The sequence below is a fragment of the Sturnus vulgaris genome, chromosome 3 (assembly GCF_052056855.1).
Source record: "Sturnus vulgaris isolate bStuVul1 chromosome 3, bStuVul1.hap1, whole genome shotgun sequence".
Taxonomy (NCBI): Eukaryota; Metazoa; Chordata; class Aves; order Passeriformes; family Sturnidae; genus Sturnus; species Sturnus vulgaris.
Window position 1 is genome coordinate 6,966,615 of NC_142245.1, and position 19,466 is coordinate 6,986,080.

At 53.3% G+C, this 19,466-nt stretch overlaps 1 protein-coding gene across 2 annotated transcripts in view; it reads left to right on the top strand.

The window, feature by feature from the left end:
* Window positions 1-19,466, top strand: part of RALGAPA2 (Ral GTPase activating protein catalytic subunit alpha 2) — a 106,546-nt gene that overhangs the window by 63,146 nt on the left and 23,934 nt on the right. The window contains exons 35-38 of one of the 2 annotated variants that reach the window (XM_088160848.1): window positions 773-896; window positions 1,619-1,774; window positions 8,133-8,291; window positions 11,693-11,820. In XM_088160848.1, coding sequence (XP_088016974.1) covers window positions 773-896; window positions 1,619-1,774; window positions 8,133-8,291; window positions 11,693-11,820 — 567 coding nt within the window. The other variant, XM_088160847.1, reaches the window with a different exon arrangement.

Below are 19,466 nucleotides of genomic sequence, written 5' to 3' on the forward strand. Positions count from 1 at the left end.
CTGGTTTCTCCAGGGTTTCTGTGGCCTGAATGGAGAGGCCACCTGTGCTGGCACAGAGAATTCCCAATCGGTGGCAAACAATAAGAGAGAATTTATTTTCAAGATTGCTTTAGCTGAGAGGGGAGGAAATATAAAATATACAATATACAAAGCAGGATTTTCTGGAGGGTGACCCCTGTGTCAGGAGCTGTGCTTGGAGGGGTCACCTGCCCAGAGCTGCTGGAACAGAGTTGTGAATATTCCGTTTTATTTTTCATTACTTGGCACGGAGCTGTCTGCAGAACATCTGCAGCATTTCAGAGTTCTGAGGTTTTTTCTCTCCCAGCAATTCCCCCATCGAATGCTCTTTGCACGATTTCAGAGAAGCCAGCTCTCCCTGTGAGCCTTGGAAAACTCTGCCCAGGGTCTGAAGGTCGATAATGCTTCCCCTGCCTTGTATGTCATCACCCTGGAATTAAAATTCCCGAGGTCCAGCGGTGCTGCCATTAACACCTGTGCCACCTCGCTGCCCAGATCCGAGTCATTAACCCTGTAATGGGAATTTGGTGCCCAGGTCTGTGCCTGATGCCCGGGAGAGGACCAGGCTTGGCTCTGCTCTGGGAGCAGGGGAGCTTTTGGTGGTGAAAAATCGGGGGGGGAAATCTGAAAGCGTGCATGAAAGAAACGGGCATACAGAGCTCAATGTGGGCACGCAGTTAAATATTTTCATTTTTTTCTCTTTAATTTTTTTATCTTTTTTTTTTTTTTTTTTTCTTTTTCCCTCCCCTGGCAGCCGTGAGACTCACAAGATCGCCGTGTTCTACATCGCCGAGGGGCAGGAGGACAAGTGCTCCATCCTGGCCAACGCCAGGGGCAGCCAGGCCTACGAGGATTTCGTGGCTGGCCTGGGCTGGGAGGTAACAGCCACGATGTGGACAAGCTGCCTTGTTGCTGGTGGCACTGCACAGTTTTTAATTCAACCAAAAAAAATTTAAAAAAAAAAAAAATCGCTGCTGCTTTCAGCTCTTGCCGTGCTCAGAGCACACGCTCAGCACAGGAGCTCTGTGTGACACGTGTGGGTTTAATTTTGTGTCCCATTTGGTGTTTGGGAAATCCAGGCTAGCTGCACATGCACGTTTTGAAGGATCCAGGTGCCACAGAGGGATGCAGCATCCCCGGGCTGGTGCTGGTGGGAAAACAACCCAGCCTTGGGATTCAGGCTTGACTTCACAGAGGTGTTCCTTGTGAATGGATTCCTGGAATAATTTCCTCGAAGCGTCTTCATTCCCTTTCTTCTGCAGTTTTTCTGGTTCTTTTCCTCTCTGCCTGTTGTGGTGCTCCTGGCACCACAGAGCCCTTGGCCAGCAGCGTGTGGCAGAGAGGAGAAGATTCCAGGAAAAGTGCAGTTGTTTCCTTGCTGCTGGAGGGAGGTGAAATAGCTGGGTGGGTGACGACTCGGGGAGATTTACTTTTAGTAAATGTCGGACACAGGCACGGGAAATAGAAATCTAACGGGGAGATGGCCGAGCTGTAGGGTGAGGTTTCTCTCCTCTGGGCTGGCTTTGGGGAAGCTGGGGTGGCGATTTCACGGCTCTCTCCAGCGAGAGGCGGGTGTCTCCGAGTGCTCATCCTCCCTCAGGTGGACCTGTCCACGCACGGCGGCTTCATGGGCGGGCTGCAGCGCAACGGCAGCACGGGGCTCACGGCGCCCTACTACGCCACCTCCAGCGTGGAGATCATCTTCCACGTGTCCACCAGGATGCCCTCCGACTCGGACGACTCCCTGACCAAGAAGGTACAGCCTCTGTGCGGCCTCTGCCCCTGGAAGCCGCGCCGCTGGGTTGGGCTGAATTAAACGGCGTCTAAACCCCGCGTTCTGAAACGCGGTTGACATTTCCGTGGTGGCCTCAAATGCCACCGGGAATAATAACATTAGCGGTGATTCCATTTGGGCGTTGTCTGCCTGCCGAAGCTGCTGCAGGTTGGTAGAACAAAGGCACCGAACGTGGCGTCGTGAGCCCTTCCAGCCGGCTCATCCCGAGTGGAGCAGCCAGGGGCAAGTGGCTGAAGGGCTCAGTAGCCACGGAGGCACAGCCCTGCCAGCAGCCCGTGCTGCAGCCAGCCACAGCCCGGCCCAAATTCTGTCAGCACCGCTGCTTCATGGCTTAGTCTTGCCTAGCGAGGACAGGTTTCAGTTTGTGCTGTTTGCCAGCTGCTGCTCAGGCTCAGAGAGGATTTTTGGCGCAGATCTCTGCCTTGTGCATTAGGACTTTCCTGCAGCAGCAGTGTTGCAGCAGCAGCAGTGCAACGCCCTGCTCTGAGCACTGTCACTGTGGGCGCTGTCCTGGTGGTCCCACAGTGATGCCAGTGCTCGTCTGTGAAATGTAAAGGTGGCATCTCTGAGTGCTGCTTCTGAAAAACTGCCCAGCCTTCCCTACTAAAGTCAGATCTTGTCTTTCTTACTGTGATACCTGTCTTTCCAAAAAAAAAAAAAAAAAAAAAAAGACAAGCCAGCGAAACGACACGTTTCTCTTTCTGTGTGTAACTCACTACCCTCATGGACAGAAGGCTGCTGAACAAAGTGCTCTGAGTGCTTCACGATGGGGCAGTGGTGTGTCTCTGTGACCAGAGCAGGGTAGTTCTGTCTGAATTTTTATTTTTATTGTTCCTGGCCAGTGTTTGTCTGCTGCCATGTCTCCTCCTGCACAAATGGTGGCCGTTTATTTAGTCTGACCTCCCCTTGTAAGTCCTGGCTTTTGTGGAAGCCTGGCAGAGACCCTGGGATAGGGTCTGGCTGTGGGGTAATTCATCAGGAGAGGGGAGAGCACAGTGGGGCTGAGCTGGCCCAAGGGGAGAAATGGGGTCTAGCTGCAAGGAATCCACTTGTTCTCCCAATTTTCATCAGTGTTGGGGCTTGTCAGGGTCTAATGATTCCATTTGTCTTCCCTGTGCTTGCTCTAAGAGAATTCCTTCTCGGTGAGAAACAGAAACCAAAAGCATTTAGGAGCTGTCAGTCCCCAAGTCGTGCAGTGCCAGGAAAGCAGGCCAGCTCCAGCACGTGCTGTCTGCAGAAAAATAACTGCAAAGGAATTGCTCTGGGACCTTCTCGAGAGACCTGAGGTCTGCTCTGCGAGTGGAGCCCTGATCCCACTGGGAATTCCAGCGAAGGGCACATCTCTGAGCAAGCTCCTGGGCCCGAGGGGCTGGGGGCAGGTGACTCTCAGAGGGTTTTTCAGAGTGTACTCGCCCATGGTTGCACACACAGCAGTGCCATGCGGCTTGTCACAGCTCTGCTGCGGGCAAACAGGCGGCTCTGTGCCTGGGCTGGTGGCAGATGTGACAGAGCTGCAGCTGTGAGTGGAGGGAAGCTGCATTTCCTGCACTTTCTGGGAGGTGGGCAGCAGCTCCCTGGGCTTGGCTCCTCGCCTCACATCGCGGGGTAAAAAGGTTTATTTCCTGTTTGTTACTTCTTTCCATCAGTGCTTTTGTTGGGTGGGAATGTGGCAGAGAAAGAGGGAAGCCCGGGGCGTCCTGCAGCAGGGCAGTGGTGCCGGCAGGAGAAAACCTCATCAGGAGGCGGTGGGGGCCACAGCTTCTCTTTTCCTGCCCTCCCTCTGGGCCCTGAGGTGCTGCTGCTAATCTCTGTGATGGCTGGGGTTTCCTCTCGGCTTGTTCTGCCTCGGAGCAGGAGAGGCTTCACCCCTGTCAGCGGGCTCCCGGCTGAACAGAAGTACTGGCCACCTGCTGGCCCGGCCAGAAATTCCGGGGGCTGGCGAATTCAGCAGATGCGGGGATTTCACTGAAATTTGTTATTGTGGTTCTTGGCTTCTGCTGAACGCAGGGATAAATTCAGTTCTGCTCCGAATTCCCCAGAATAAGAGCGTTTCCTCTGGCATGAACTTGGCCCCTCGTTGTTGTGCAGTCGAGCTGTCGTTTGCAGTCTGCGGTTTTTTTTTTATTTGAGGCGTGTGCTGCCATTACATTGCTGATTCGGGAGGGGAGAAAGGGAAAGAGAAAGAGAAACGCCTCTCCAAATAAGTCTCGGCCCTGACAGAAATCTGTTCTGGTGGAGTAAACAAAATTCAGCGGGTCTCTTTTGCTGCCGTAGGGTTCAGCATCATTGGTTCCAAACTTTCTCTGCCTGTCTTGTGGCAGGAGTGAAAATGGATCCCAGGAGTGGCATCCTGCCGTCCCTGTCTTGTTCTGCTCGAATTGTGCCTCACAGTTTAAAGACGTGCTGCCGAATTTCTCGGTGATTTATTCCATCCTCTCCGTCGTCAGGGCAGAACTTTTTCAATTCAGCAGTCTGGTTGCAACCCCATACTGAACTCTTGCTCCTCTGCTGCAGAAATTTGTTAGCCGGGGCTAGATTAGATTTTTAGCAGCTAATCTGACTGCTGTAGGGGTTTGCAGAGTGGGGACAGAGCCGTGCTATTGGATTTGTCCAATTCATTTGACTCCAGGACTATAATTGCACTTATGTCTTACAAGGCTTTTATGGCCTCGGGCTGGCGAGCAGCAGAAAAACAAATTGGCAGTGATACAGTGAGAGTGAAAGGGAATGAAAGGCACACATTATCAGTCTCCAGGCAGCCCTGCTCTGGCAGGAAGTTTCTGGGTTAATTTACAAATAAAACTTCGATTTTCGGACGGGCACACAGTCAGGCAGACAATGGGGATGTCAGGGCTCGCTGTTACTTAGCAAAAGTAGCAGCCGTGGCTCCCCAAAAGCAGGAATTCTTCAGTGCAGCAGACGAGTCGTCTCTGGAGCCAGCTGGCTGTGTAATGCAATTAGCAGGGAAAGGAGGTCATGGCAGAGGTGTGCACCGTGACCAGAGTGAGCCAGCCCCGCCTGCCTGCGCACACGGCATGGGGGAATGGGGGAACGGGATACGGGGATGGGGGGATTGGGATATGGGGATGGGGATATGGGATATGGGGATGGGGATAGGGGAATGGGGGGGGTGATTGGGGGATGGGGATGGGGGAATGGGATATGGGGATGGGGGAATGGGATATGGGGGGATTGGGATACGGGGATGGGGGAATGCGATATGGGGATGGGGATATGGGCATATGGGGACGGGGGAATGGGATATGGGGGGATTGGGAGATGGGGATGGGGGAATGGGGGGACTGGGATATGGGGATGGGGGAATGGGATATGGGGGGATTGGGATATGGGAATGGGGGGATTGGGATGGGGATATAGGGATGGGGATATGGGGATGGGCGGATTGGGATGGGGATATGGGAATGGGGATATTGGGGTGGGAATGGGGATATGGGGATGGGAATGGGGATATGGGGATGGGGATATGGGGGTGGGAATGGGGATATGGGGATGGGGGGATATGGGGATGGGGATATGGAATGGGGATATGGGAATGGGGATATGGGGATGGGGATATGGGAATATGGGAATGGGGATATGAGGATGGGGATATGGGGATATGGGGATGGGGATATGGGGATATGGGAATGGGGATATGAGGATGGGGATATGGGAATGGGGATATGGGGATATGGGAATGGGTGTCAGCCCTGCCTGCTGTCCCGGCACCCAGAGAGGGGATGTGGGGATTGGGATATGAGGACGGAGATGTGGGGAGAGGGGGATGGGGGGATATGGGGATGGTAATGGGGATATGGGGATATCAGGATGGGGCTGGGGCTGGCGAGTGCAGCCCCAGGGAGGCACAGCAGGGCTGGGCTGTGTCCCTGCATCCCGTACCAGACCAGGACCAATCCCCGTGCCCACCAAGAATTCCTGCACGCCAGGGAGGACATTCTGCCATTCCCAGAGCTGCCTTCCCTCAGTGTGCACAGCCGTGGCTTTTAGAACCAGTCTGATTTCATGGCCGATTCGGTGGTTTTTTAACATTTTCTCTTTTTTCTCTTTATTCCCCCACCCCTGCACTGGGGGCAGAGCACAGCCTGGAGCTCTGGCCCCGCACACGTCGGCCGTGGGGCTTTGGGCATTTCAGCACAACTTGCTGAGGTCCTGCAGGGCACTGAGTCTGCCCCACAGCTGCTGTTTGGGACAAACAACACAGGAAAATGGCAGCTGGCTTATTGTCACTGATGAGATTATTGTAACGGCTTTTTATCAATGGAGTTACCTCTCAATGGCAGAATTTCCGATTAATGCCAATTTTTAGTTTCTACCATTACACCTCGTAACTGTGCTGCCTGAGGATGTGTGGCTTCAAAGCCAGGGCAGTGTCTGGAGCTCTGAACCAAGTCCCTGGCACACCCTGGGCATCGTGGCAGACTCCTGAGCACAGCAAGTGTTGGTCCAGCCAAGTTCCCTTCTTCTCTAAATTGTGTTCTGGAAGGTGCAATAATATCAGTATTATCATTATTCGTTGTACAAGTGCTTGGCTGTTATCAGAACAGTTCCTTGGGATTTTAAAACGGGTCCCTCAGGCAGTGTTTGGCCATATTTTGATGACTGTTTTTCTAGCACTATGTGCTGTTTCTCACCCCAGAAGGCACAGGAGGCACAGCAGAGCCTTTTCTTCAGCAGAGCTGAGCTGGCTTTGTGACTTGCCCTCTGCACCCGGGCCTGATGGAATTCCATGTCCACACGGATTCCTCGGGTTTCCTGCAGCAGAGGTCGCTGGGTGGGCTCTCTGTGCTGGAGGCCAGTGCCAGAGCTGCCAAATGTGGGGCCGAGCTGGGCCCATCCTGGGTGGGCCAGGCTGGGACTAAAGGTGACATCTCGCTCCTCGTCGCTCTGGGGGGTGACCTGGCGGCACCTGGGCACGGAGGGTGAGGTCAGGGTTTTGTCCTGGGTGTGAATTCCTGCTGCCTTGGGTACGTGCCAGCTCGTGGCGTTGCCAGGGTGTTTTCTTGTGCGTTGCTTTGTTTTTACCGGGCTTCTGCACAGGCATCAGGGCCACCACAAGATCGGCAGTTTCTGCCTTATTTCTGCACGTGAGAAGCTCTAGTAACAGAATGGTTGTGTTCCGTGAGCCACGGTCACGGCTGTAACTTTTTTGGATTTTTTTTCCCCCCTCAGCGTGTTGGCTTTGTCGCGTTTCTCTGGTGAACTGAGGGGTCCGGTTTGCCACAAACACGTGGGAGTGAAAGTTTTTCCTTCTAGGGGCACTGCCTGGTTCCGAATAGGGGAGTTTCATCAGCGCACTGTGGGCCGATCCCGGGCGTGCTGGGCTTAGTTGTTATTATTTCCCGGTGAAAATCGCCACCTCCTTTTCCCTTTTCTCTCTCCCCCCACACAGGCTGAAGCAGCAGAGCTTCGTTTTGGCTTCTTTGTTCGGTCTATTGTGCACATTGTTCCGGGGGTAGCACCGAATTGGAGGGTGGGGGTTGTCTTTTAAGCTTTAAGTGGGACTTAAATTCTCTTTATGCTCGGAGCTGGCATTGTGCTGCGTGGATTACATTTTAACTTTAAAGCTTACAGTTGAAACCATTGTGCGAGGCTTGTACGTGATTGCCAAATAGTTTTTGCCATCTGTTAGATCACCTCCAGCTCCTCCAGCGGCAGAGCAAACTCACTCACACGCACACCCGGGCTCTCGGATGCTTTCCGCGCGTGTCCCGTTTAAATTTTGCCTGTGTTTGGTGCAGCTCCGCTCCAGATGAGCAGTGGAAGTCCCGCAGTATTTTCCCGTTCCGCTGCGCCTCACGCTGCCCAGATATTTCTGCCGACGCTTCAGGCAGGAGCCCCCTCCAGACGCAGGCAGCGAGGAGGTGTTTGTGGATAATAAATTGGGTCACGGTGGGTCGTGACAGGCAGCTCCCTGACGTTCTGAGTCGAGGCATTTCATATTTCTGTGACAGCTGCCGCGTCGGAGCAGGAACACGATGATGCTCCCTTGGTTAATGCCTTGTTCCAGTAATTCGGTTTTCCCCCTTAAATCACTGTAGGTAATGTACATTTACATACGATGCTAATGGCTAGTTTGATAATGACTTAATTAAGCCATCAGACAACAATGAGTTCTAAATGAAGCAAATTATTGAGCCGACGCTTTCATGAGCAACTGGAGAAAAACAATATTTTAACTTTTCCGTAATGAAATATCCCTGCCGCGGAGCAGCGTAATTGAATCCGCGGGCCGTGACCCCCGGCATTTATTAATCCCCGCCATTAATAAAGAGTAATCACGAGCCCATTTCCCCTGCAGCTCCGGCACTTGGGCAACGACGAGGTGCACGTGGTGTGGTCGGAGCACAGCCGCAACTACCGCCGGGGCATCATCCCCACCGACTTCGGGGACGTGCTCATCGTCATCTACCCCATGAGGAACCGCATGTTCTTCATCGAGATCCTCAAGAAACCCGAGGTGCTGCCCTGCCCCTCGGCGGGCTGCGGGCTGGTTTGTACCCAGCCCGTACGAGATCAGGCTGTCCTCAGTGTCTGTGTGTCTGTGTGTCTGTCTGTGTGTCTGTCCTCCCCAGTCCGTGTGTCCACCTCTGTCCATCTCAGGTGGAGCGCGACCTGAGCCATGACTTTAAGGCTGGAGTTACTCACGGTGATGGTGGTGGCTGCTCGTTCACTTCAGAGCCATACTCGGCGCTGGGGGAAGCCCCTCAGAGTTCTCAGCACTGTGGTGGCACTGTCATTGTCACCTGCCTGGGGAGGGGGTGGTGGGGTGGAGGCACGGGGCATCCTGTCGTCAAGCACAGCGTGGGAGGCTCACAGCCGAGACGTTTTTTGGGGGGAAAAAATGCGGTTTTTTTGCAAAATGTCAGAGGTGTGCGTGTGTGCGTGTGCGTGTGAAAAAGCCGCTTCAGTAAATGCTCGTCTGGTACGCTCCGGGTGCAAAAATATGCGTAAAATACACTTGGTGAAAGTGGGCGGTGTGATAAATACCCTGTAAATACCCTTTGCCTTGCGTGAGGGACAGTGTTTGCCCGAAGGAATGGCCAGCTGTGGTGAATGCCTCTGCCACGTCCCATCCTGAGCTGCTCCGGGGACCGTTTTTGGGGTCGTGAGTGACGGAGCTGTTGGATGTCGGCGGCCGGTGCTTTGTCAGCTGGGCATCTCAAACTCGGAAATTTGCTGCTAGTGGGTCGCTGGGGCTCTTTCCCGCGGGTGCCGAGCTCTGCAGTTGAGTTTTGGAGCGTTTTGGCTTTTAGGGAAAGGAGAATGTAGCGTTAGGAACCCGCTCGAGTCCTCTGTGGAGCGGCGGAGGAAAGCTGTGTCATCTCACATCTTAGTCCCAACCACCCGACGGGCAGCCAGGAGAAGAGCTAACTGGAAATTTGGTGTGATCCCCACATTTAAAGTACAAACCATTACAATGTAATAAAATTAATCCAGACATTTCCAGGGCAAGTGTGGCTGACCTTTTGTTCACCAGCTACTGACCCCGGGGTGAATGAACGAGCCTTGCAGAGAGAAATGTCTGTTGTTTGGCTTCGGTCCCTGGCATTTAAATTGCATTCCCTAATCGAATGAAAAGGCTGTCCTCTCTATCAGGTTACAGAATCCATGGCAACATTTGGCCTTTTATATCCATAATGTTAGCCTTTTTGTTTGCAGCCGAGTAGAGACACCTGGAGCAATGTTAACATTAACCGCTTTAGCATTAATAGCTTCATTATAGAAGAATTTCTGATCAGATAGCTGTTACTTTTGTGATGTTGCTTCAGCTCGTATTGTTTTCGTTTCTGATCTCCCTGCTTGGCAACCGGGCAATGATTTGCAAATTTTTTTTGTCTTGATTAATTAAGCAATATAATTATCGGGAGCCGTGCCGCAGTCTTTGCCCGACAAAGCTCGGGAGGGAAGACAATAGTAAGTCTGTTGGTGTGAATGCATTCCACGCGTCACAGATGCACGAGGATATTGGGAACAATGAGAGGAAAAGCTGCCTGCGAGGGGGGACAAAGCGTGCCAGGCCGGCTCGGCACTGCACATACCGCCAGGGACATGCTGCGGCTTCCCCGGGACACAGATGCCTCGTTAGATTGCGGCTCGTCATCGGAGATTAATTCTCGGCCATTTGGTACAATAATTTACCCGTTCCCCGCTCCTTTAACTAGTGCTGCTCGCCGTGCGGGGGGAGCCTTTGTGCTCGCAAGGTTTATTTAACCTTGCCTACTTCTCCTGCGGCCGGCAGCAATAACGATTTTTGGAGGTCGGGACGAAGCAGGTGCTTGCAGCGGGCTGAATATTCATTTTTTGCTTCGCGGGTAGCTCGCAGCGACGGTCGGGGCGCTGGCAGGAGGGGATCTTTGCCTCTGCGGATGAAGCCGGCTGTGGCTGCGGGGATCCTCCCCAGGGCACCGGGCACGGGAACGCTGTGCTGGCAGAGCCTGCCCCAGCTCCTGCTGCCCCCGAGACCGAGTCAAGTGCTCTAAGCAAAACCTTCCTGCCCAAAAAGCCCGGCGGGCAATTTCCCTGCCCCAGCAGCAGCTGCTGATCTGACTTTACGTCTCTGCTGTCCGTGTGCTGGATTTGACCTCCCTGTCTGTGCTTTTGCCTTCTCCTCTCTTGCTGCCAGTGCTTCTGGCCAGCGCAGGGAATAAAAATTTCGCTTACAAACGGTGCTGCCTAAAGAGGCAGAACGTGGTGTTCCATAACGTTACCGTTTTGGTGGCACAGATTTGCCTCCGTCCCTTTCCCTTCCAACTGCCTGGATAGCAATGCCAGCAGTAAATTAAAAAAAAAAAAAAAAAATTGGAGGCAAAACCGCTATGGAAACATTTTAGACTTTTCTGATTTTTTTGTGGGGGGGTGGGTAATTACTTTAAGTAAAGGAATGACAGAATAAGCGTGTTGCAGAGACAGCTGTCATTTGCAGATGTTACATTAAACCCAAATTTCTTCTGTAATTCATTGCCACTTCTAATTAGAGGAATTCCCTAGATGCAGGGGATTTATATTATTCCCTTTGTCCATTTATTGAATGACTGTCACAGTCACCCACAAGCAGTTGGAGAAGAATAATAGAGGGTATTTATTTATGTGATAAGCCTCTGTACAGATGGAAAAAAATCCATAGCTTAAATATTGATAATTGCTGCTGGCTTCTGTCTAGGGCTTGAGCTGGGGGGTTGTTTTTTTTTTTTCATTTGGAGCCTGTGAGAGGGAGATGAGTTTGAGCACTTGCAAGTACCGAAAGTTACTTATTTAAACAGCAACAATTCCTGGGTCTGGCAGGCCCAGGTCCGTGTGGTGCCTGCAGTTCTGGGCACGGCTCGCCTGTAGAAAGCGTCTCTTGTCCGTGGCGCGGTGTTTGTGTGCAGAGCCTCGGGTCGCCAGAGGATGTCACACGGGGGTTTCTTGTGGGGGTGGCCCTGAAGGAGCAGCCTTTGGGCACCTGGGCCCGTTTGTGCCTGTGCTCTGCCCCTGAGAGAGCCCCTCTCTGCCATCTCCGGCACCAGCTCGAGGCTTTTTTTTCTCTCCCGTGCAGTCCACGGAAGGAGTTTATAGAGGATTATCCCGAGTAAATACGTCTTTGCAAAGCCTCCTGCCGGTGCTGGAGTCAGCCAGTGAATGGGGGTCTCCTGGTGGGATCCCAGATGGAAACCAGCTCCTAATACCCAGTGCCAAAGGCGTGTGGATTGCAAATCCATCGACGGCCTCGGTTCCTGTGTGTGTGTGTGTGTGTGTGTGTGTGCTGAGGGCAGTCCCGGGGGGCTCAGCCCCTCACCAGCTCGGGGGGCGGCTGGCACGGTGCTGTCCCCGTGTCCTGCAGCGCTGCTGAAGCCGTGCTCTCTGTTTTGGGCTGCCCAGGTGCCGTTTTTCGGTCCCCTCTTCGACGGCGCCATCGTGACGGCGAAGCTGCTGCCCAGCCTGGTGTGCGCCACGTGCATCAACGCCAGCAGAGCCGTCAAGTCCCTCATCCCTCTCTACCAGAGCTTGTATCCTTTTTCCACGGGGCTGGGCTCCCCCTGGCCGCCTTCCCAGCTGGAGCACCGTGCTGCACACAGGTAGGCTGCCACCACCATCGTTCCTGCCCGCTCCGGGGGTTTCTTCGCGTCCCGCTCCGTGTTCTCAGTGGGTCACGCCCGGCCATTCGGGAATTCCGCTGGCACAATGGAATGGTGACATGGCAGGAGTCTCTGCCCCGGGGACAGCTGTCCTGCTGCTGCTGGCCTCGGGCTTAGCACTGGTGCTGGGATCTGTGAGAAGTGGGGACTCATTTCAGCTCCTAACTAATACGAGGTGTGGACTGTGCACGTCAGGCTGGCGGCCAGAGCTCAGCCTGGCTTTTGCCCTGTCCAATTAACTTCGCTTGGACTCGTTACATTAATGAGGCAGGTGGGATTCGTCCTCAGGTACAAATGTTGCAGGTCCCAAACTCCACTTCCATTCCAGGCAGAGCTGTGTTTGGGCTTTTTCAGAACCTGTTTTCCCCCAGTGGCTGGAACGTAGCTGGAGGATGTGCTTCTCTGGGACAGAAATCGTGACACAGATTGTGCTTCTTTGTGGGGTTTCTTGTGATTCTTTGTGGGTTTTTTGTGGTTCTTGGTGGTTTTTTGTGGTTCTTGGGTGCTGCACAGCCCCACAGTGTTAGCTCTGTTATGCTGGGGTTGTCTCATCATGCATTTCAGGGCTTGTTTTGCTAATTGTGTCACTTAGGACAGACACTCACTGCACTTTTCTTACTCCGGGCAGCGTTTGATTTGAGTGTTTTTCGAATCACATGACTTCGAAAAGAGTTTGTGAAATGTTTTGATCTTTGAAAGAGCATTTAGAAATTAGTTTGTGATGCACATTTTTAAAACACGGAATATCCTCAAGGTACCCGTTAGGGTTTTTTTAAAGGCTAAATTTTATCCAGTGTACTTTGCAAAAGTCATCAGAAATTAAAAGTATTAAAAAGAAATTAAATAGAGTTGTGTTAATAACTAATTATTTCCTCACATGCTGGTGGTTGTGCAAACTGTGGCAATGCCTGACAGGTGAGTCAAGGCTCGTTGTGTTTTCTTCTGTTTCTCGAGAGAAATCTAACAAATCCCTGAAACTGTGCTGTGCAGAATTCGGCTCTCTCCGCCTGTTTCTCAGTGTTCAATACTAAAGCAGCAGCGTAGTGAAGGTAGAAACAGCACTTTAAAGAAGGAAGCTGTCCCGGCCAGGACTCCCGTGTTTTGTTGTCGAGCTCCTGCTGTCCAGGGGGGTCTCCCTGGGGTCCGGGGGGTCTCCCTGGGGTGGCAGAGCTGGGCAGGCAGCACAGCTCGGGGAGGAGGCAGCATCTGTCCCCGCGTTCTTCTCCTCCTCTTGCTGCTCCTGCCTTTGCTCCGGTGGCGCCCGTGGTGCCTGAGCTGCCGCCTGTCTGTCTGTCTGTCTGTCTGATGGACGGAGGTGGATGGGGGAGCCCCTGCAGCGCACAGGGGGGATGTGCTGGGGCAGCAGCAGAGGAAGCTGCCCGTGGTTCATGCTGTGGGCAGTGCGGATCCCGGGGTGCGCCAGAGCCCGCACTTGGAATGTGAGTGGATGTGGAAAGGTGATCCTTGGGCTTTGGCACACCCCACTCACAGCCGTGGTGGGGATGAGGGTGCAGGGCAGAGCGAGGCCGGGCTGAGGAGGGTCGGCAGCTTCTCATGGTAAAAAGCGTGATGGTTACAAAAAAAAAAAAAAAACAAAAAAACCCAACATCTGTGGTGTTCAGTGGGATTGCGGTGCTGTGTCCGTGCTGCTGGGGAGCCGGGGCAGGGTGTGAGGTACCTGCAGGGATTCATCCCCGTTTTCTTCATCCCTGCGAGCTGCCGGGGAGCCGGGGCAGCGCCCTGCCAGCAGTGACAGCTGAAGTCACTTGTTGGAAAGTCTGCAAACTCCGGCTACAGCTGCACTTGTCAGGGGCTGTAAGGGAAGTGTAATCAGCCACAGAGATTAATTTGCATCTCAATTAGGAAGGAGTCAGGAGGAAGCTGTAGGGTCTGTTGCTGGAAGGTTGTGGAAGAAATCCCATCAGGCACAAAGGGCTCCCGAGCCGGTGCTCCAGGAGGACAATATCCCAGCCCGGTTTCCATGGGGACCGGAGCCGCGGGAGCATCTCGCTGCCCGCTTGGTCACGATGACACAAATTCCACATTTCTCTCGGAAATCTCTGTGGAACCAGCAAGGTAACTACGGCAGACCGCACCAGCCTTCTTCCTAATCGCTTTTTCTTTTTTTTTTTTTTTTTTTTTTTTTTTTTTTTTTTTTTTTGCGTTCACCTAACGCTTTTGGTTTGAGGGAATTCATTAGAGCAACAGAGTGGTTAAAAAGCAATTAAGCGTGTGTTTCAAGTTCAGTTCGGAGCTGTTGTGGCTGCGGGTTCTTTGTGTCCATGGAAGGCCCAGGGTGGTGCATGCAGAGCTCAGCTGTCTGTGGATCAGCACAGTCCCTGCTGCTGCAGTGCTCCCGAGGCCAGGGATGGCTGGGCAGCAGCTCGTGTTCCAAATTCCCGTTTTTATTCCTCCTTGGTGCCGTGGAGCACTGGGGCTGAGCAGCCCCTGCTGACTGGGACTCTGGCCATGCCTGGGCATGAGGCAGTGTGCTCCAGCAGCCTCTGCAGGCTGCTTTTTCAGGCAGCACCTGACTTTAAACGGGACTGGGACTTAGAGAAATCATAAGTAAGAGGGTGGCTTAAATTTGACAAGATCATATTGAAGCTCGCAGTTGTTGTATTGAAAGGAATATATTTATGCAGGTTTTTGAGTGCATCCTTTGTGTGTGCTGGGGAAAGGAGGGAACAACCTCCCTTGCAAAGAAACCATTACGTGTCATAACTAAGCAAGGGCCTGTTCTGCTTCCAGCAATGCTAAATTTTTCAGAAACTGCTGGGAGTGGGGCTGTAAAAGTGCACCTCCGAGCCCTCTTGCAGCGTGTGTGAAACGAGCTGTGTGCTGGGGAGGATTTCCAGGCTCCCGTGTGGTCTGGAGTGCCGTGGCACTGAGGTGCAGCAGGGCTCCTGTCTGAGGAGAAACCTGGGGAAAGCAGGGTTTGCACGGAGCTGTGTGTGCAGGTGTGACTGGCAGCTGCTGTGTGAGCTGACAGGTTCCTAGCTCAGATGCTGGGCACCCTTCAGGCTTTGTCTGGCAGGTGTCAGGCGCTTGGGTTGGCCCATAATTCTGCCCTGGTCTCCGGGAAGACCTCGGGATCTGGGGACAGCGATGTCTGAGCAAAAAGCTCCTCCTACATTCCCCAGAGAAATGCAGTTCTCACTGCCCGGGCTCTCTTTCCAAATGGAGCCGTTTCTTTTCTGCCCGGATTGAATTGCCTGAGTTTAAAAATTGTCTCACTGTTATTTCGAGTACCTTACCGCTTTGGGTGTCTTTCCTCCACCTGTACTCCCAGTCCTTCCTGGCTGGGATGCTAACTGAATTTGGAGAAAATTAGGACAGATATCCCAAAGTGTGTGAAGTGTTACTTCAGCTTTGAGGAGCTCCTTGTAACCTGCCCTGGGCAGGGTGGAAGGGGTCCCGTGTGCCAGCACCAGTGGACTTGTTCCCTGTGTTTTCCCGTGGTTTCTGGTAGTCTTTAAATTATATTCTTAGCAATTGAAGCTACTGCAGGTACTTCCTGTGAACGAGTAAATGGGGAGCTCGTTCTTGCTGGGGTTTATTAACACACTGAGGATAATTTTATCTCTGGACCAGTCTCACTTTTGGGATGGGTTGGTTTGTTTTCATGGGCAGCAGAGGGGTTTTGCTTCTCATTCTGCCTGTGACACCAGGTGTCTGTGCACTGAACAGGCACAGATGAGCACGGTGGGGAGGAGAAGTCCCTGTGTAATCTCTGAGCACTGGATGTCACCATTTCCCAGCTCACGGTTTGCACTCCTTGGTGTGGGCCTGAGGAAAACACAGCCCTGGCCCTGGAGGAGTGATCTGATTTGTGAGTAACTCTCTCACAGTTTTCTCCACTGCAGCTCGGTGGGGTAAAGCCAAAACTCCGTCTAAACACGCAGCAAAGAGAGAGACCCGTGGCTTTAATTCATTGCATCTCGTGCAGATATTGACATACTCGTATATCCTAGATGTGTTAATATCTGCAACCAAATTCTCAATGAAATCCCTTTCCTGGCTTAAGCCAATTTCTGATTAACCTACCGGGGAGTGCCTGATCTGCTTACCTGCTTCATCTGTGCAGGAAAGGTATTTTCTGTGGCGGACTTAAGAGTGTGAATGGCTGTCAGATGGGTGTCTGTACCAAGTCATGCGAGGCAAAGCTTTTAGGTGGCATTCCGTGGGATTGTGGGGGCCGCTCCCCAGCTCCCATTCACGGAGCTCCTCATGGAGCTTCATGGAATTCTTCATGTGGATTCTTCATCCAGCCCGGGATGGGGGATGCCTCCCAGGAGGACACACAAGCGGGACAGGGCTTTGCTGGTGAGCAGCAAACATCTCCTGCAGAGGTGCCAACACCTGCCCCGAGGCGCTTCATGTTTTCTCCTGGCTTACACAAAGAGCCTCCAAGCTGTGTTTGCTGAGATGTGCTCACTCTTTGCTTCTTGGACAGAAGCAAAATTGGAATATTCGCGTCACAAACAAGTGCTTCATTCCATCTGGTGTGGCGTTCTTGCAAGGGATTCACATTCTGTGTCTTTTCCAAGCAATTTTTGGTGATTTTGCTGTTTCCCCGTGTTAACTTGGAAAGGATGTGCATAGCTAAAGCTCCGTTCTGTCTTTGCTGTGAACTCCCGCTGGCACTCGGGGCTCCCCGGCGTTGTTTTTGTTTGGGTTTTGTCACAAACAGGTCGGTGACGAGCAGAGCAGGCTGGGTTTCTGTGGCTGGGCTGTGAGTGAGGGGTGCTGGCAGGAGAGGGGCCGCTGCTGCTGTTACCTGGAAAGGCTGACCTGGAACAGACACTAGACAGAGCAAAAGGGATCAAATAGGTATTTATTGAAAGGATAAAATAGGAATTTATTGATCAAGGATTCACTTTGGGCAGTGCAAGAGCCTGGCCAGGACTACACCCCAATCTAATCCAAGATGGATCTCAGTCATGAGTTTTACACTTTTATGAAATTTGATTCATCTAACATTGGGGTCAATGATCCACCCACAGCCCCAGGCTGTGCAGTCTCAGCCCCCTCTCCCTTGCTGTTGTTTCTGCTTTCTGGGCACCAGTTGTCCTCGATTCTCCAGCTGGGAAGGAATTGTTTTGTCACTGCCCTGTGACCAGAACTCACCACTACCTCGTATGAAGTTACACACCAAGCAGCAGAGACTCTGAAACATAGAAAACCTAAAACCCCCAAGGCATCAGTGCCACCGTCGGTGCGGTGCCCTTGGCAGAGCAGTGCCACTCTCTGTGCGGTGTCACTCGTGGTGCCACTCTCGGTGCGGTGCCAGTGTCGGTGTCACTGTCGGTGTGGTGCCACTCTCAGAGCGATGCCACTGTCGGTGTCACTGTCAATGCCTCTCTCAATGCGGTGTCACTCTCGGTGTGGTGTCACTGTCGGTGCCACTCTCAGTGTGGTGCCACTCTCAGAGCAGTGTCACTGTGGTGCGGTGCCACTCTCAATGCGGTGCCACTGTCGGTGCCACTGTCGATGTCACTGTCCGTGCCACTCTCAATGCGGTCCCACTCTCAATGCGATGTCACTGTAGATGTCACTTGCGGTGCCAGTGTCGGTGTCACTGTCGGTGTCACTCTCGGTGCGGTGTCACTGTCGGTGCCACTCTCAATGCGGTGCCACTCTCAATGCGGTGTCACTCTCGGTGTGGTGCCACTGTCGGTGCCACTCTCAATGTGGTGCCACTCTCAGAGCAGTGTCACTGTCGGTGCGATGCCACTCTCAATGCGATGTCACTGTAGATGTCACTTGCGGTGCCAGTGTCGGTGTCACTCTCGGTGCGGTGTCACTGTCGGTGCCACTGTCGGTGCCACTCTCAATGCGATGCCACTGTCGGTGCCACTGTCGGTGTCACTGTCGGTGCCACTCTCCATGCGGTGCCACTGTCGATGTCACTGTCGGTGCCACTGTCGATGTCACTGTCGATGTCACTGTCGGTGCCACTGTCGGTGCCACTGTCGATGTCACTGTCGCTGCCGCTGTGGGCGCGGTGCGGAGCGCGCTCTGCCGTGTCCCTCTCCCCTGGCCCTCGGGCGGCTGCCGCGGGCTCCGGGGTCGCTGCCCGGGGCTCGGGGCTTTGTGGCCGGTTCATTAGCATGCGGGGCCGTGCGGGGGCTGAGCCGGGGCCGTGGCGGGGCCGTGGCGGGGCTGTGCCGGCTTACCAGCTGTTCCTGCTGCTCCCGACAATGTCCGGCCGCGCTCCGCAGCCTTTCCGCTGGGGATGCCCACGTGGCAGCGCCCGGCCCCGCATGGCATATGGTGTCTGGATTCATAGCGCATGCAAAACTATTCCGCCGCTAATGCACAATGACTCATAGCATTGCTAATTCCGCCAACAAAAGCCCACTTCCACACCCACACTTTTAACCCCTCGGGCTAAAAAAGCCTCTTCTTTGGTTTCAAAGCCATGGAAATGTAAGGAGGTGGCTTCTGGATCGATATCTGAAACCCTATATTTATTTAAAGCATATGCACGCTCTAACGCTTATTTTAAATTTCTGTGAGAGCCGCTTTGCAAATCGCCGCTCCAACGCGCGGCGGGTTTTTTTTTTGTTCCAAAGCGGGCTCGTTGTCAAGTGCTGGGATTTTTAAATTTCTCGGCAGCTAACGTGTTAAAAAAAAAAAAAACAAAAAACCCGTAAGTCGCCGCCGTAGATAACAAAAAGTTATTTTAATTTCGGAGGAGGCAATCCAGGCGCTGCAGGGTTACGTGTTCCAGAGCGAGGTCCCGAGCCTCTTGGTGTGAGCAGCTCGTGGTGTTGGGGGATCTTTGCTGTTTGCTGCCTCTTCGGGGACAATAATAATAATAATAATAATAATAATAATAATAATAATAATAGTAACGGACTTTCCGACTAGAGGGAGCTGCCGGTATCCCCGATGCTGATTCTTAACCTGCCAGCCCAATTCCTTTGTGCGGATCGTGCCGACCTTTTAATAAAATCGGGTTCAGTCACCCCGAGTGGCTCGGATTAAAAGGTTCCGATTAAAAGTCTCGGCGCCATCGTCACGTTGAAGTGCGGAATTCGGGGAGGCTGGAGCAGGTCCTGGTGCCTTTTCTGTGGAGCGGTGCAGGTCATGAAAAGGCTGCTCTGGAGCGAGCGAGGAGCCGGGGCTGGCGGGGACAAAAAGCGTGCGGGTGCGGGAGGAAGGAGCACACAAAGGAACAAAGGGACCTGTGGCCGGGCACCGAGGTGGCCCGGCTCGGGCTCTCCTGAGCCCCTCGCTCCTGGGGCTCCCGCAGCAGGGATTGGGCAGGAGCCTTTGCCAGGGCATGGCCGGAGGGCTCCTGGGGGGGGCTGGTGCGCCGTGTCCTCGGCAGGGACAAAGCCCAGCCGCTGGCCTTGGGAAGGCAGCTCCCATCCGTGCGTGGGCATTTCCACGGGCACTCCCCAGCCCTCCAGGCACCGGTGGTGACACCCACGTGCAGTCTCCTGTACGGGTTCAGGTCATTTTTCAAACTTCTCTCTTGAAGAGACTTCAGTGCGTGGCTTCCGTGT